We start from the raw sequence: 18,886 nt of genomic DNA on the forward strand, positions 1-18,886 counted from the left end.
AGACCTGAAACTGGACGGAGATTTATCTTACAACAAGACAATGATCCCAAACATACAGCAAAATCTACAAAGGAATGGTTCACAAATAAACATATCCAGGTGTCAGAATGGCCAAGTCAAAGTCCAGACCTGAATCCAATCGAGAATCTGTGGAAAGAGCTGAAAACTGCTGTTCACAAACGCTCTCCATCCAACCTCACTTAGCTTGAGCTGTTTTGCAAGGAAGAATGGGCAAGAATTTCAGTCTCTCGATGTGCAAAACTGATAGAGACATACCCCAAGCGACTTGCAGCTGTAATCGCAGCAAAAGGTGGCTCTACAAAGTATTAACGCAAGGGGGCCAAATAATTTTGCACGCCCCACTTTTCATTTTTTTATTAGTTAAAAAAGTTTCAAAAATCCAATAGATTTCGTTCCACTTCACAATTGTGTCCCACTTGTTGGTGATTCTTCACAAAAAATACAAATTTTATATCGTTATGTTTGAAGCTGGAAATGTGGCAAAAGGTTGAAAAGTTCAAGGGGGCCGAATACTTTCGCAAGGCACTGTATGCTCACACAGATCATGAGTGAATATGAATGTATCTTTTCCTTATTTATGTTCTTTGCTATTTATTGATTGGTTGTACATATTGATCTCACAGTTTTGCACTGATTGCTTTGTGACAATTGTACTTGGCATTTGTATTAACTGCAATATTTACACATTTGGTCAATTTGCACCTTAAAAGTTAATTTTCTTGGAGACACATGAATGAAGTGCTAGAATGAAGGCATGGTAGGAGGCCACCGGAGAGGTGAATGTATCCTGGATAGAGTTTCCATTAAGCACAAATAATGATCTAAATTAAGTTTTAAGAAAGGTTATATAGATGTGCATAAGAAAAACTGGAGTATTGGCCTATGCTGCAAAAAAATATATTTTTTATTATCAGTGGTAGGCATAGTATCATGCACATGTTAAAGGACACAAAAACAGTTAAACACTGGAGGATATCCGGCTGATGTCTTGATGAGTTCCTAGCCAGGGATATAGACCCTCCTATAGTCCCTTTCCTGTTTAATTTGTATCAGAGGTTAGGTATTATATATTTCAGACTGGTTTAGCAATGGGTGATTCCATCAGATATATGTGTCTTCTTACAGAGACATCCAGTGAGAAAATGAGGATGGTTCCTCTATCGCTGCTTCTTGTGGCCGTTGTGCTCAACTTTACAGGGGCTCTTCTACCCCCCGAAAGCCTGAAAAGTGAGTATGTCATGATCTGTATTCTGTAACATTTTTATTTGTATATAATACTTTTTTTTATTTTATATACTCTAGCCTGCCTTCTTCTCCTTCTTTTCTCTTTTTCAGTCCTTCTCTTCCCTGGTTCTTCTGTCCCTACTTCCTACCTTCCCTTTTGTTCTTCTTTATTTCATCCTGCCTTCTTTTCCTTCCTTCCGGCCTTCCTCCTTGGCATTCCTTCTCTTCCCTGGGTCTTCTGACCCTTTTTTCTTTCTTTCTTTCTTTCTTTCTTTCTTTCTTTCTTTCTTTCTTTCCTTCCTTCTTCCCTTCAATCCTCCTATCTTTCCTTCTACTTCTTTCCTTCCATCCTACTATCTTTCTTTCTTCTCCTTCTTCTCTTCAATCCTCCTATCTTTCCTTCTTCTACTTCTTCCCTTCAATCCTCCTATCTTTCCTTCTCCTTCCTTCATCCTATCTTTGCTTCTGTCTTTCCTTATTCTCATTCCTTCCTTCATTCCTTCCTTCCTCATATCTTTCCTTCTTCTCATTCCTTCCTTCCTTCCTTCCTCCGATATTTCCTTCCTCTCATTCCTTCCTTCCTCCTATCATTCCTTCTTCTCATTCGTTCATTCCTTCCTCCTATCATTCCTTCTTCTCATTCATTCATTCCTTCTTCCCTTCTATCTTTCCGACTTCTCATTCCTTCTCCTCCTTCCTTTTCAGTCCTTCTCTTCCCTGGTTCTTCTGTCCCTACTTCCTACCTTCCAGACTTCTGTTCTTCTTTATTTCATCCTGCCTTCTTCTCCTTCCTGCCTTCCTCCTTTTAATTCCCTTTCTTCCCTGGTCCTTCTGTCTCTTTCTTCTTCCCTTCTATCTTTTCTTTCCTTCTTCTCATTTCTTCATTCCTTTCTCCGATCTTTCCTTCTTCTCCTTCCATCCTATCATTCCTTCTTCTCATTTATTCCTTCTTCCCCTCTATCTTTCCTTCTTCTCATTCCTTCCTTCCTCCTAGATTTCCTTCTTGTCCTTCCTTACTCTATCGTAGCTTTCCTTCCTCTCTCCTATTTTCCAACCATTCTTTCTCCCATTCTTTTTCCTTTTCGCTTTCTCTGTGAAAGTTTCAGCATGCCTATTTAGACTTTTTTTTTCGTCTTTGAAAACTTCTAAGCTTTTCAGTTTCCAAACTTCACCTATCTATTTAGTCTGAATACAGTGCAGATTTTCTGTGACATACTGTCTGCTAATCCACCCAGCACCTCTTTACTCCGTGAAAAATTCATCCTCTTTTAACTTTGTGACCTACATTGAGCAGTTTAATCATATAATATATATATATATATATATATATATATATATGTATGTATGTATGTATGTATATATATATATGTATGTATGTATGTATGTATGTATGTATATATATATATATATATATATATATATATATATATATATATATATATATATATATGAATAAGCCATAACGGCCATTATTTTCCCTGACAAAGCGCTCATCAGCAGAAAATAATGATCTTCATGGCAATTAGTGCATGTGCTATAGCTTAGTGAATTGAGCCAGCTGTCTTCTGAGTGTGTATAACATTATCACATCACTGCAACCTATAGATAAAAAAAAAAAAAATCAGCCACGGGGCTCTATGTTTGATACTATTACGTATGTACTCAGGTGCCCGAAAACAGCCCTCCATGCTGAACTATGTGTTGCTATATGTGGTCTGCTTGCTTGGTATGCTATACATGTGACCACATGTGGTAATTTATTTTTCGTTCAGCCAGGTGCATGGCGGACTCCCCCCGCAGGGATGTTGTATTACACTATTGAACAGCTGGAGCTGATTGGCTGCATGTTCCTTTGACAAAAGTCAGCTAAACAATCAGTTTCTATTGAGCTGGGGAGCCCACACACTGATTGAAATGCTGCCAGTCCCTGACTGGCCAGCCAAATTCTGATCAGTGTATGGCCAGCTTTCCTTGAACACATGTTGAGCCATGGATCACAATCTGAGCAAGAGGCTTCTGGTTTTAAATTAGATGTTTATCATCACTCATGACAGCCAGGTGTCGTCTTAGTACCTTACACTCTCATTTTTGTGGATGGCTTGTTGTACACTTGCCAGTTCATGAAAATGACTCTTATGTCTGTCTTTGTTCTGTAGAAATCTCAGAAGAGGGAAGAAAGTACATCACTGAACAGTTTGAGAATGCTGTGAATGGAGTCCGACAGATGAAACAGCTCATGGATCAAACTGGAGAAGAGCATCAGAAGATCCTTCGCACGCTGGAGGAGACCAAGAAGAACAAGGAGGTATTTCATTCACTTCTTTTATCTATCAAATCTATACATTGTGGATCTTGAGCTTGTGTTTTAGGCTTTCTCTACTGATGTTTACTGCAGCATGATGCAAGCAGCTCTGATTTAAGTTGGATAATGCCATTTCTATTGGTGTAGGCCATTTACATACCTCCCAAAGCCAGACTGGAATGACTTCCAGGATGTTGCAAGGACATTGCTAAGCGAGGCCAAGTTGTTACTGTTCATCTCCACCATCACAGGAATTAGCTTTTTCTCTGATTTAGACCCCCTCATTTGCTCTTTCTCTGCAACCTGAGCTCAGTGCTCGAGATCTCACTCCTGTGATGGAGAATGTGAACAGTAATGACTAGACATCACTTAGCAATGCCCTAGCAACATCTTGGGAGTATTCCAGTCAGGCTTCTGGAGGTATGTAAATAGCCTCCACCTATAGCAAGGGCATTATTCAACTCTAGTCAGAGCTGCATAGGTTGTTTTTATCTACGGACATCCCTTGTCTACATAGGCAGCTGAACTATTCCTTTAAAGTGGTTGTTAACCCAAGCCGTTAAATCACTGCCAGACCCTCTATTATAGCTAGGTATACCACACTGTATATGTCTTTTATTAAAACGAGGCATCTTAACGCTGGCCATGTGACTTTCAGCCACTCTACACCTCCAATCCAGGGCTACAGCAGGAGAAGCCGAGATCTCCCTCTGATGTCAGCCAGGGAGGCAGTAGCCCTGATCGGAGGTGTAGAGCAGCCTGAAGATAGCTCTAAAGATGCATTTACATGCCTCTTTTTAATAAAAGACCTATACAATGTGGTATGCCTAGCTAATAATAGCAGCGGGGGGGCAAACAAACGGAGCTGACAGGCAGGGAGAAGGGAGTGAGGGCGATAGAGCAGAGCAAAGAGGAGAGCTGTGGATTATGAAGGGACGTACTCTGACCACAGTAGTCAGGGTTTAACAGCCCTGATTATTGTAGTCAGCTCACAGAGGGGGACAGAGGAAGTGGCAGCATCAACCAGGTTTTTTACAGTTTAGAGAGGGGCAGATTAGACAGCATAAGCACTGTACTGTTTAATATGCTTTAAAATATAACTAAAGGCAACGCTTTTTTTGTTTTGGATAGAGTGGAGTGTGATTAAAACCCCTGTCAGTTTTTTGTTTTTGCTGTCTGTGCCCCCATTAAGGAGATTCACCCTCTTTATTTGTCCTGTTTACCATAATCATTGAAAATGAAAGTTAAGGTTAATCCCGAATTTTGGGTTGTCCGCTGGAAAGTAATGCCTATAGTTCTACTTTAAGGGAACAGGATCTCTATTTTTTTTTAGGTTAACAAACACTTTAACTTACTTTTTTTTTCTTAGGATGCTTTGAAGCAAGCTCTAGAGTCGGAGCAGCAGCTCTCCGAGACCCAGGAAATTTGCAATGACACAATGCTGGCACTGTGGGAAGAATGTAAGCCTTGCCTCAAACAGACCTGCGTCAGGTTCTACTCCAAGACCTGCAGAAGCGGATCGGGGCTGGTTGGACGTCAGGTGAATTTATGTTTTTACTTTTAATACAATATGGAATCCTGAGGGCCGGTTCACACTGCGGGCGATGCGAGGCGACACCGACTTGCCTCGCCGCGACCTCAGCGGCGACTTGCAAATGACTTCTGTATAGAAGTCAATGCAAGTCGCCCCGAGGTCGCCCAAAAGTAGTACAGGAACCTTTTTTCTGAGTCGGAGCGACTCGAGTCGCTCCTCTCAGAACGGTTCCATTGTACAGAATGGGGGCGACTTGTCAGATCGCGGCGAGGCAAGTCGTGCCGCCTCGCATCGCCCGCAGTGTGAACCGGCCCTAAGAGTTCTGGAGGGTATTGGTTTATCTGTGGTGTTGAAAGATAAAGTATGATAGGATAGTGCATATAATGTATATAGTTCTCCTACAACAATTGTGATTGGGCTGTGAGTGCCCAAATGGGTGAGATTAAATGAACTATCCAGAATTGAAAATTAATCTCTGAGAAACTTAAAGGGAGCCCAGTTTATCTGCTTAGTGCTTTCATCGTTCATCCAGTCCTAACTGTAGGCCAGTTCTCAACATATGGTATGCAGACTGTGGGGAACAATGGTGGACATATCAGCTGTCTATCCCCTGAAGATGCATAGAGGCCTCTGAGATCCTTCATCCCTTTACAGGAAGAGCCTGCCCCTGCTTGGAATGGGCCCAAGAACCTCAGTGGTCGAACTTTCAGTAAATGATAACACCCTGGCCATGTCCTGAATATGTGGACAGTATTTCATATTATCGTCATAGTTTGGCTGCAGAGTCTGGGGGAATCAGCATGTACAGAGGAGCTCCTGTTTCATCTAAGGATCCGCTGGTCAGCAAGGAATTTCAGGCAATTTCACCCAGTGGCAGCGCTGAGATAGGTCCTTTTCCCCCTAAACGCCAATAACTGGGGTCAGTGAACCACCAATGTAAAAGGGTCCTTCTGCCTTTGAACACCAATGTAATGAGGGCATTTACATCAACCACCAATCACCAGTGCAATGGGGGTATAGATACAGGGAATAGTAACAGGGAAATTTACACTGACCACTAGACATGTGCGCTGTCGAAAAATATGTTGGTTTTAGTTCCCGTTTCATTTCTTTTTTTTCGTAAATCCATAAATTTGAAAATTTGAAAATTTGAGCATCCCAAAATAAGGAAGAAAATCTGAATATTTGAAATAATAACTAGCTAATAAGAACTAAATATTAATTTATAGGTATTGTAATTTCCTTTCAAATTTGGCTGTTAGTGAACATAACAAATATGAATTTATCTGAAGTTACGAATTATCCAAAAAAGCGAATGCCGCATCTAAACCAATAGAACAGAACAAATTGATAATAAATAATAATAATAAAAAAGTAATTTCTTACATTCCATTCGTTTAGATACGGCATTTGTTATTTTGGATAATTTGTAACTTCAGATAAATTTGTATTGGTTACGTTCACTAACAGCCATTTTCCGAATTTCACAATTTTCAGACTTTCAAATGTCAAAATTACGAAGTTTGAGTTTCCGAATATTCTGAAAAATTTGTTAAATGAGTTTTCGTTAATTCGGATATTTTTTAATTAATGTATTTGTCGAAATTTGTTAAAAAACTAATTCATAACAAAATGAATTACATAGGTTTACCGATCACCAATGTAACATGGGATTGCAGTGACCACTAATGTAACAGATGGAATTACAGTGACAGAAATTTACACTGACCGCTAATGTAAGAGATGCATTTTTACTGGCCACTAATGTAAGAGGAGAATTTACATTGAACACCGGTAAAAGATACATTTACAGTGACAACTGATGTAACAAGGTTATTTAAACAAGCCACCAATTTAATGGGGGAATTCACACTGAACACCAATATAACAGGGTAATTTACACTGTAGAACACTATATACCCCGCTCAATGTGTTTATCCAATACAGAATCCCACTAATCAGATTCAGAGCTGCTGTGCAAGTTTTTGGAGGTTTATGAACACTGGACATGCTAGACATACCTATAAACAGTTCCTCTAGATCACGTGTGCCCAACTAGTCACCTGCGGAGCCCTCTGATATGGCTGGTGACCTCCTTCTCTGGGCTAGCTCTGGGTTGGCAAGATCGTGGGTTGCCGGCCCACCATCCCGGAGCATCAGTGTTGTGAATGAAGCCAGCAGTAGAGGAAGCAAGCGGCTGTGGAGCAGAGCCACATAAACCGATGCTTCCTGTATAGCGACCGCACCTGTCACAGGCGGTGTGATACCAAATGCGCTCTGCCTGGGACAGCAACAGCTGGCGATACCTGGATGTAGAAAAAATTTAGAGAAATGACTGCGCTAAACCCAAATGTGACAAAAAAGCTGCTAACACTGAAACAACGTCCAAACAAAATGTGAAAAGCAGTAGTGCTAAATACAGTAATATGACAGTAATAAACTGAAATAATAAATTGTGCCAAAACATATAAAGGTATGTTGTAAATATGTGAAAGTCCAATGTTCACATGTGTGACCAAAAAGAAAATTGAAAGTTCAAATATAAAAGGAACTACTGAAAAAACGTGTCCATCTAATTCATGACTTGTGAGTCCTCGATAAAAGTGATGGTGATATAAATAATGTATGGCTGGCAGTGAAACTGTTGAAACAAGGAAATCCAAAAGAATATGAATGGGTACTCTTACCGGATAAGGTGGACCCACTTACCAGCGGTAGTGGGTCAATCAGGCTTGTGTAGGACGAATGCCTCAGGGTTAAGAGTTGGCAGAAAGAAGGTCACTCCACATGGGATGGTCCCACTCCTTGACAGTAGTAATCCAGCTGAAGTTCCTGGATGTAAAATGGCTCTCAAAGAAGCATGGAACCTCCACCCAATAGGGGAGCCGCCTGGAGGTCAATGGTGTATACAAGATAGACTCAATCGAACCGAAGTGGAGATAAAAAATGGAGAAGCTCCATATGGTGCAGGTCAAAAAGATGTAAACAGATTGTGTTCATTTACATCCGCTCACCTCCAATCTGATCCGCTAGAAAAAAAAAACAGAAGGGGATCTGTCTCCTTCCATCTGGGTGGATTGGATTGGAGGGCCCATAGAGTAGAGTGGCCTGTGTCCGTGTCATCTGCCTGTGGACCTGTCATCTGCCTGCTCCGCTCATTGCGGACTGCGACCGGTTACCGCTTAAATGGCCCTCGCTCCTCAATAAGTTTCATCCCCTGGTCTAAATACTTGGAACATTTAATTAAGCTTTGATAAAAAAAAAAAAAACTGGAAGCTGATTGTTTTCTATGCAGAGCTGCACCAGATTTTGCACTCTCCAGTTTTGGTAAATCAACCCCACTTTGTTCCTATTTAACCCCCTAGTAACCATAAATTAATCTTAATCAATTCAAATGAACCCCTTCCTCCCCTTATTTCCTAAGCTAATATTTTGCTACTGATTTATTTTTAGATATTTTATTTTATGTGTCTGCTTAACCTTAAAAAAAAAGTTGTAACAATAAATAAAAAAAAGCCTTTATTTTATTTGTAAAAAACTTTGCTATGCTTTGTAATAGAAGCAGGAGAAATGATAGCATAAAATGCACACTTTTTATCAACAGGATAGGATACTTGCTGCTTTAACCACTTAAAGACCGGGCCTCATTTTCAGACTCGGTGTTTACAAGCTAAAAACTGTTTTTTTTTTGCTAGGCTAGAAAATTACTTAGAACCCCCAAACATTATACATTTTTTTCTAACACCCTAGAGAAGAAAATGGTGGTCTTTGCAGTACTTTCTGTCACACCGTATTTGCAAGCGCACTTTTTTTTTTTTTAAATACACTTTTTTAAATTAACCTCCCTGGCGGTACGATTATTTCGGATTTTAGGTGCTAAAAGCGGTACCATTATTTTGCATGAAAATTTGGCGTTTTATATTGTAGTCCTGCAATTCTTAGGAATAACTCTCTTAAATCTGTCCAAACCAGAGTCTAGCAGACATCCCGGGTATGATAAAGTTTGAAAAATGAAATCATAAATTATAATATAATAAATAATTATAAATAATTGTACCAAATAATAATATAACAATAATAAAAATTATTCAATAATGTAATCAAATCAAAAACACTGAAATTTGCTCAGTTGCAGAATTGTCACTGTCATTACTTTTCAGTATTTGATGACGGATCTCCCCACAAATCGCTATCGATCAATTCTGCGAGTGATTCTAATTTATTATCGCTGTTTTCTAGCTGGTCTAAAATCATTTTTGATGTAAAGGGACAGTTTTGGTTGCTATGGACAATCTCCAGTTTCCAGGCATAAAGAACAGTTTTTATTATATAAAACTGCATGCAGGACACTGGGCAGACCACTAGGGACAACGGGGATGTGAAATATTTACATACAGCAATGTAATCTGTAAGATTACATTATACTGTATGTATACTGTGTGTTTCACTTTTTGAATTTGGCGCCGATCTCCGTGCCCGTGCGTCGCAACGCTCGCAGGGCACGGAGATCGGCGGTGTGATGCATCGAGCGAGACTCGGCTCGCTCGTACAGCGGGGAGACAACGCTGGATCCGAAGGAGAAGGTAAGTAAACATCCTCCTGGATCCAGCGACGCTGTCCCGAGTCTGACTCGGGGATACCGCTTTTGGTATGAAAAATCCACCCCGAGTCAGACTCGGGAATACCGTCAGGGGGGTTAAAAAAAAGGACAACAGTAAAGTTAGCCCAATATTTTTTATACTGTGAAAGATAATGTTACACCAAGTAAATTGATACCCAACATGTCACGCTTCAAAATTGCTTCCACTCGTGGAATGGTGACAAATTGTATCCTTAAAAATCTCCATAGGCGACATTTAAAAAATTCTACCGGTTGCATGTTTTGCATTACAGAGGAGGTCTAGGGCTAGACTTATTGCTCTCGCTCTACCGATTGCGGCGATAGCTCACATGTGTGGTTTGAACACCATTTTCATATGCGGGCGCTACTCACGTGTGCGTTCGCTTCTGCATGCGAGCTCGGCGGAATGGGGCGTGTTTAAAAAAAAAAATTCTTATTTATTTTACCTTTTATTCTTTATTTTTACACTGTTTTTTTTTTTTTTTTAATTGTGTCACTTTTATTCCTATTACAAGGAATGTAAACATCCCTTGTAATAGAAAAAAGCATGACAGGTCCTCCTAAATATGAGATCTGGGGTCAAAAGGTCCTCAGATCTCCTATTTGGACTTAGGCTAGGTTCACACCATAGCAATGCGGGAACGCCGCGAATCCGCGGCGTTTTCGCGCATCGCATGCCTCCCGCCGGCAGTTCACACTGCCCTATGCGGACTGCTGGGAGTGTCAATGAAATGTTAATGACACCCCCAGATCCATCCGCATATCGCAGTGCGATCTGCACACTCGCACAGGAATCGGATCGCATGGTGTGAACACCCATGCGATCCGATTCTGCTGCGGACCAAAAAAAGGGTCTCGTGCGAGTTTGCGGCGGGAGCAATGCGAATTCAGCCATACTATCTGTATGGCTGAACTCGCATCGCTACGGAGATCGGATGTGATTTGCACTGCAGTGCGGTGCGAATCACATCCGGATCTCTCACCCGCAGCGGTGTGAACCGGACCTTAAATGCAATAAAACATTTTTTTTTTTTAAATTGACATTTTGAAAAAATAACATAACAAAAATGTGCCTTTAAGAAGTATGGACGGAAGTGAAGCTTTTACGTCATTTCTGCCCAGCTATGGTATGGAGATGGGTGGGGGCCTCGTCTCCATACCTAGCAAGGAGACACACGCGATCGCCTCCGCCGCTGCTGACGGCTCCGGTAAGCGGTGGAGGGCACCGGATCGCTGCGGGAGGGGGACCCTCAATCACCACCGATGAAAGTGATCTTGCGGTGAATCTGCTGCAGAGACCACTTTTATCTTGTAGCCGACCGCTGGCTGAACGCGGAGATACCGGGGTTATGGCAGCTAGCTGCTGCCATAACAACGATATATGTCCCCAAAGTAGGGACATACATCGGCGTGTGGCGGTTGGCAAGTGGTTAAAACTAATTCTAAGAAAATACTAAATGCTTGCTTATAAAATTGTAACTTTAAAAAAATGTATTAAATTGACCAACAACTCTAAGCCCCCGTTCACACCTATGCAAATTAGATAAGGCTTACACCGCATTCAATTCGCAGGACATTTTAAAATACATTCATTTGAATGCATCTGGTTCACATATGTGCGTTGCATTCGCACTGCGCATTGCACAAAAAACGTGTGCATTTTCTGGGCATTGTGGTGCGAATTACAACCCATGTTCTATTGGAACGCATCTGATTCGCAGATGCATTCCATTCTGAACACTAATTCTCTTCTCCTTCTCCTCACTACCCCTCCCCCCTCTCCCCCCGCTCACTGATCCACAGCTAAAACGCAGAGGAACCTCTGAACAACTGATTTTATCTTCGATTGAAACCGGAGCTTCAATTCCCAACGCACAAGTGTGAACCCAGGCTCATAGTTTCCTGTTAACACTGAACTACACTTTCACACGGTGGCTTATGTCAATCATCAGGGTGGAACAAAAAGTTCTTTGGAGGTTTCCGACATGCTCCAGTGGGCAGAACGCTAGTTTATGGCCCTCTCCGCCGTGCACATTCCAGGTGTGGAAAATTAGCAGGCGGACTATCTCAGTCGGCAGGCGTTGGACCATGGGGAGTGGTCCGGTCCCTTCATCCGGATGCGTGTTTCATCTGATATGTCTGTGGTGGGGCACCCCCGAGGTGGACCTGTTGGTGTCTCAGCTCAACAGAAAAGTTCAGAGTTTGTGGCAAGATCACGAGATCCTCTGGTGGATGGCACACAGATGCTCTGCTGGCCCCGTAGGGTCAGTATCATCTGATTTATGCCTTCTCTCCTCTCAAGGTTCTTCCCCAGCTTCTGCGCAGGATCAAGGCTGAAGGGATTCTGGTCGTTCTGGTGGCCCCGGACTGGCCTCGCAGGTCTCGGTATGCTGACCTAGTGCGATTGGTCACCGACATTCCTTGGAGGCTGCCTCTCAGGGAGGACCTGCTGTCCCCAGGGCTGATCTTCCATCCTGCTTTACAATCACTGGCTTTGACAGCCTGGCTGTTGAAAGTCTGGTGCTGAAGAACAGAGGTTTGCCTCTGGTGCTGGTGCTGAAGGTGAAGGTGAGTCTACCTCTAGAAAGATTTACCATCATACATGGAAAGCGTACATTTTGTGGTGTGAGTCGATCGGTGTGCACCCTTGATTTTTTCGGTGGCTCGGATTTTGACCTCCCTTCAACGAGATTTTGAGCAGAAGTTGGCCTTGAATACCATCAAGGGCCAGGTGTCTGCCTTGGTGGTCTTCTTTCAGTGACCCTTGGCCATGCATTCCATGGTGCGTACTTTCATTTAAGGGGTTTGACACCTGAGTCCACCAGTGCGGTCTCCTTTACCACTGGGGGATTTGAACTTGGCACTCTCCGTTCTCCAGAAACCTATTTTGGAGAATATTCTGGAGATTCAATTGCTTACGCTGTCACAGAAGGTAGCTTTTTTGGTGGCTATCACTTCTGCTCACAGGGTGTCTGAGGGTTATCTTGTCGTACTCCCTTGTTGGTCCACAAAGATAAGGTGGTTCTTCATCCATTCCCATCGTTCCTACCTAAGTTGGTCTCTGACTTCCATTTGAATGAAGACATTGTGTTGCCTTCCTTGTATCCCAGGCCCGCTCATCCCAAGGAATTTTCATTGCATATCCTGGATGTGGTTCGGGCGGTTTGGGTACACAGTACCCACCCCTCTATGGAGTCTTAATACTTCTGATACTGCTTGTAACTAAACTGATGTCCTATAGCAAAGAGGGGGATGTATACCAGCAACAACTGCCCATAGGCATAGCAAAGTTGTTTTTTCTGCCTAGTGTGCTACTCCTGTAGGGGGGTGACATAATCCTATGGTTCTGAATATGTAGCGATGTGTCCGTCAATGAGCTCAGAGAAATGGATTTTATGGTAAGTAGCATAAATCCTATTTTTGTTTACAGAGTTCAATATCTCTAGCCAAAATTTACAAAAGTGAACAGTAGTCAGAGAAGTGATACCTCCACGTACCTCCCTTCCCTTCTGTTGTATTTAAATAGCTCCATTCAATGATTCAATATAAGAACTCCATGCAGATTGCACCGTACTACAAACAGAACTTGGTGGAAATTCAACAAAAATGTAAGAAAAATGTGTTTTAATGGAATGAAAATGACTGTGTTCCTTTCTTCTTACAGCTGGAAGACTTCTTAAACAGATCTTCACCTTTTGCCATTTGGGTCAATGGACAGAGGATAGACACTCTAAATAAGCAAGATGAGCAGCAGCACATAGCACTGGAGGATTTCGAAGATGGCTACAGCATTGTAGAAGATAGCGTGCATGAGCTCTTCCAGGACAGCATGAAGGCTTTTGACCACATGAAGCCATTATTCAGCAAACCTTTCCAGGGCTTCAGTTTTCCCCAGTGGGAACCATTCCCCTTCCAGAGAATCAGCACACCGGTCTCTGCCATGCGTATCCGCAAGGAACGCTCCCCTCTATTTGAACCTTTTTTCACCAGCAATTTCGACTCTCTCTTCGAAGCTGCTCAGAAAATGATGGAGAGGCATCGCCAGATGATCCAACAGGGACCCCAGTTCGATGGTGAGAGTTCGCCAGAAATGTATTTAAAGCCTATCTCTAATTCATATAATTTTGATAGGTTAAGAGCGCTTCATCGATGCTTACCTCTGTCATTTACTATCTGCTTTCTTCAAACATGATAAAAAGACATTTAGGCTCTGTTCACAACCGAGCGATTTTCTGCTTTAAGCTTACAAATCTAAAAATGCTCAACAAGCCAAATCCCATTCATTTCAAATTCAATGGCCTCTGTTCACAAATGAGCGTTCTGTTGCCTGAAGCAAAACGGCTGTCACTCAAAAAAGTACATGAGCTTCTTTTTGTCAGATTACAAGCTTTAGTGGCCCCATGGACTTCAATAGAAATGCATAAAAATGCATGACTTGAGCGTTTTACAAGTTTTGTTGCGCGTTTTCTACTCTAACAGCAGCTTTCCGCCACTAATTTCCTCCCTCTCTCCTCCCCCTTAGTGCTTTCTTTTGGCTAAACAAAAACACTTGAAGCTGTAAAACGCTTGTAATACGCTTCTACACCACTTGTAATACACTTCTGAAAAAGCTAAAAAGCTCTCAAATAAAAACACCTGAAAGTTTCTCTGCTCAGATTTGAAATGAGCCTAATACCACGTACACACGATCGGAAATGCCGCCAGAAAAAGCCCGATGTGATGTTTTGGTCGGAAAATGCGACCGTGTGTATGGTCCATCTGACTTTTGCTGGCAGCATTTCCGCCAACAAAAGATTGAGAGCAGGTTCTTAATTTTTCAGTTGGAAAATGCGGCGATCCGAAATTCCAATCGTCTGTACCAATTCCGACACGCAAAATTCCTGCGCATGCTCGGAAACAATTTGACGCATGCTCAGAAGCATTGAACTGTTTATAAGTTAAACTATTTAACATTTGTAAATAGCTATTGTGATTGGTGATGGTGATGATAAAACTGATGAGTATAAAAAATATGACAAACAAGCTGAGACCTTGATTTCCTGTTACAAGAAGGAGGAGCACGTACCTTTGGCTGTTTTATAAATGTTAAAAACCAAAACCAAAAAAATAAGTTCTGCAAAGAGTGTTACCGAATAGTAAAATAATAATTTTATTTCATATATTTAATAATAATGTATTTATTTAATAATAATAATTTGTAATAATAATGATTTAATACTAATTTATTTATTTAATAATAGATAGCAAAATCGTCACACCCAAAAGTGTGTTTTATAAATGTGCCATATCTTTAAATGATATAAAACTCAAATTCAGGGCCATTTTTAAAATAAACATGCTAGCTACTATTCGACCAGGTAGGGTGGCCTAGGAGTTATGCAAAATAGAAAAAATCAATTTCCAAATGCAACATTTTCATATTTCACAGGAGTGCACATTTTTTTTGTTGTTTTCTCATTAACCACTATGTATTTTTTTTTAAATGTCTTCTTCTTAGGGATGACTAATTCTACTGATGACAAAACAGTATGTCGGGAACTCAGGCGGAATACTGGCGGCTGCTTAAGGATGAAGGACCAGTGTGAGAAATGCAAGGAAATTCTGGCAGTTGGTAAGTGTCTATATATAATGAGTTCCACCATTACAGTGGCAGATGAATAGTGTTTTCACTGTATTTAGGAATATATCAGAGGTAAATCCAGTGATATGTTACATTTATACTTGCTTATTATTATATATTTCTTCTTCGTCCTTTTTCTTTTTTTGTTGCTTAGTATGTCCGATACATCATTCCTTCAATGAGAGATGGGTTGCCAATATCCAAAATGGCGCTTTGTGGCTCCATATTTGGAGGTGTTAGTCTATTTTTCTTTTTTTTCTCCCTTTTCTTTTTTGTTGTTCAATATGTCCGGTATATCATTCCTTCAATGAGAGATGATTTGCCAATATCCAAAATGGCGTTTTTTTGCTCCACACACGGCACTCAGAACGAGGTGTGGTTTTATATTAAGGTGGTGGATCAGCACACTACCCATTCCCCATTGACAACGTTGCATACGACAAAACGCGCCTGGGGGAGGATACGTGCTGACGTCACCACGATGTCTCGTTAGGATGACGTTTGTTTGTAGCCAGCCGGCTCTACTATTTTATGTGCAATTTTAAATTGAATACAATGTAAGTGCAATGTTGTTTTTTACACAATAAATAACAAGTTAGGCGATATTACATTATGGTAGATCTCTCTTTCTGGGTTTACTGCTGAGTGGATTGCTGAACTAATAGTTCTGGATTGAGCGGTATCATCGGTGTTTGGATATATCTATGCAGCCATCCATCCAGAGCTTATCTCCATGATCTTCTGTGCAAGCAAAGGCCTTGGCTGGGCTATAGCCACATGCCTGGTTTTGCTTGCCATCTGGTAAGTGAGTTTTTCTAAAGGTGGTGGCACACTTTTGTTGAATGAACTCACTGTGGTGTTAATACTAGAAGAATTTGAATATTAGTCATCCACATTTTTTTTTCCATATGAGAGATGATATTTATTTCTAAAATAAATTTTATGAATTGGATTTATTAGCGCGGCTTCTTCCTTTTATGTTTTATCTGTTTATATCTCACATTGAGCTGCTGCTCATTGGATTTTATTCTGTGATTAATTTTTATTGATACATTAGCGTGTTTTTTTCCCTTTTAGATGAACTCTGGTTGAATTGCTATGGGCTGCTTCCCTTTGCTTAGTTAAGGGTTGAGTCCACTCAAAACTATATCTAAAGCCCCATACACACTATCAGATTTTCTGCGGAGTTTTTCCTTCAGATTTACCAAAACCATGTAATAGAAGGCCCTACCTGATTGCATACAAATTGAAACTCCTAAGGTTTGACCTCATATTATATGGTTTTGGTAAATCTGAAGGAAAAACTCAGCAAAAAAATCTGATAGGCTTTAGGCTGCTTTCACCCTGATCAGTTTTTCTACTGCTTTTGCGTCAAAAAAGCGGAAGAAAATGCATGACCATTAAATCCTATAGAGCAATTCACACTGGTCAGTTGCGGGTCAGTTGCGTTCTTAAAGGTCCTGCATGCTGCATTTTTGGTGTGGTAAAAAAAAATAAAAAACGCACAAAAAAGTTCCCCTCCCCATTGAAATGAATGACAAAAGTTTCAAAAATTCACCCACGGTACGTCTTTCATGCGGTTTTGAAGTCACGCCTCCTTTTTTCACAGGTGTAAAATGCAGCAAAAACATGGAAAAAAACTCGGAAAATGTGCATATGTGGTTTTACTGCCTTTAAAACGAGCAGTGTCAAAGCAGACTTAGTTATAGACAAAGCCCCTGGCTTCATAAATGTCTTGGATGCTCCAGCATTGAGGTCTCCCTTCCATATCTCTTGGCTCTTTTCCTGTCCACCTGGGAGTTTTGAGCATTCACGCCCTCCTTGTACATGCTTCATAATTGAAAAAAAAAAAAAATCCAGCAAGGATAGTGTTAGCCTCTCATAATAGGTACAGTAGATGTGGATAATCCCAGGAGTGTTGAATGCTGAAGAGTCTGAAGCACTCGAATATAGCAAAGGTAGGAGACCCTGGCCACCAAAGAGCTGAGTTGTTCCTCTTGTTTTACGGGGAACCGTCATTATGATTTTTTGGGGGATGAATGAGAGTTTTGCTTTTAATTGTATCTAAAGGCAAAACCTTTTATTTTTTTTTGGTTTTGTATACAGCGGTAAGAGGCTAAAACCTCTGTCAGGTGTTTATTGCTGTTATGTCTCCATTATGGAAAATAATCACCCTCTCTATTTGTCCTGTTGGCTATTGTCACCAGAAAAAAATCCAACATTTTGAGTTGTTACCAGTACTGAGTAAGAAAATAAATCTTTCAATGGCAACACTTGTTCTGGTGTGGTCTGTCTAATGGGGAACTTTGGAGAAATTTAGTCTCACTTCTACTTTTGTATAAAGGACCGGAAATGAAGGGAAATCTCTTGAATATGACACAAAACTTGACAGGGGGTTTACCAATTTCTATCTCCATCTAATATGAAAAAGTTTTAACTTTTGAGACCTCAAACCAAAAGCTGTGATTGAGTCTTCACTGTCCTGGCCTTACCTGTGCATTAGTGCCCCATAGACCTTTAAGGGACTGAGATGATCCCATAGAAGTTTGTGAGGCTGTAATGTGCAGGTAAGGCCAGGACAGTGAAGAATTTTACCCCTGGACCTAAACAGACAGTGGAACTGCGGTCTTTGGAACAAGGTAAATATGCATCTGTGAAGGAGATGGGGGTGGTTTAGATTGGGCCCGGGGAAGGGAAAGGGGGCAAAAAGGATACATTCACTTTATTTTAAAGTGCACTTATCCTTTAAGAGCTCCATTTTCTCTGACTTTCCATCCCAATAAGTGAAAGCAGTCACTGAAATAGGGAATGAAAGGAAATCTTGAGTACACAGGCAATTAAAAAAAAAGAACAAATCGAGGGTTTAACTCTTCCCCGCTCTAAACCAAACCTTGAAAAAACATCTGGATGGATTCATGTGGATTAAGGATGGTAAAAAGTGTTGGACATACAGGCATCTTAGAAGCCAACTCTCTTGATTAAGATCTATTAGGTCCTCTTCATACTTAAAGTGGTGAAAACTCTTGACATATACCAAGTAAAGTGACTGGCCTAAGGTGATGAAAGATGGTGATGAGGAGATGAAGCACATCCTCCTACATAGATTGTACCTGTTTGTCTGCAGTCTTCTCTACATCCATTCAAAGTCCAGAATCTATCAACCTTTTTTCAACCATTTAGAAAAAAAGGGGGTGGAGAGTTGAAGTTACACTCTGTAGAGCTCAGTGAGGAGAGCTCTGAGAACTGATTGGAGGGAAGACAAACCCCCCTCCTCCTTCACAGCACACAGGAACAGAGCTGAGGCTGTCAATCAGCTGGAGATCCCTCCCTGGTCACCTTTTTTTTTCTTGGTGTCAGGAGAACTTGTCAGAAGAGATTTATGCTGACAGAAGAGGAATGAATGAGTGACAAAAATGACACTAATGCCCCGTACACACGATCGGACTTTCTGACAAAACCGTGGAATTTTGTTTTAAGGTTGTTGGCTCAAACTTGTCTTGCATACACACGGTCACACAAATGTTGGCCAGCAATTACAGACGTGGTAACGTGGTGATGTACGAC

The 18,886-nt window shown here is 41.1% G+C and overlaps 1 protein-coding gene across 1 annotated transcript in view; it reads left to right on the plus strand.

The window, feature by feature from the left end:
* CLU (clusterin) overlaps nucleotides 1–18,886 on the plus strand; it is a 68,578-nt gene that overhangs the window by 34,978 nt on the left and 14,714 nt on the right. Inside the window, exons 2-6 of the mRNA XM_077489043.1 lie at nucleotides 1,147–1,248; nucleotides 3,402–3,550; nucleotides 4,917–5,087; nucleotides 13,367–13,775; nucleotides 15,200–15,313. Of these exons, the coding sequence (XP_077345169.1) occupies nucleotides 1,164–1,248; nucleotides 3,402–3,550; nucleotides 4,917–5,087; nucleotides 13,367–13,775; nucleotides 15,200–15,313 (928 nt within the window). The 5' untranslated portion in view covers nucleotides 1,147–1,163. The remainder of the gene's footprint in view (nucleotides 1–1,146; nucleotides 1,249–3,401; nucleotides 3,551–4,916; nucleotides 5,088–13,366; nucleotides 13,776–15,199; nucleotides 15,314–18,886) is intronic.

Source organism: Lithobates pipiens, unplaced genomic scaffold (assembly GCF_037356315.1).
Source record: "Lithobates pipiens isolate NorthernLeopardFrog02 unplaced genomic scaffold, aLitPip1_a1.2 Scaffold_18, whole genome shotgun sequence".
NCBI lineage: Eukaryota > Metazoa > Chordata > Amphibia > Anura > Ranidae > Lithobates > Lithobates pipiens.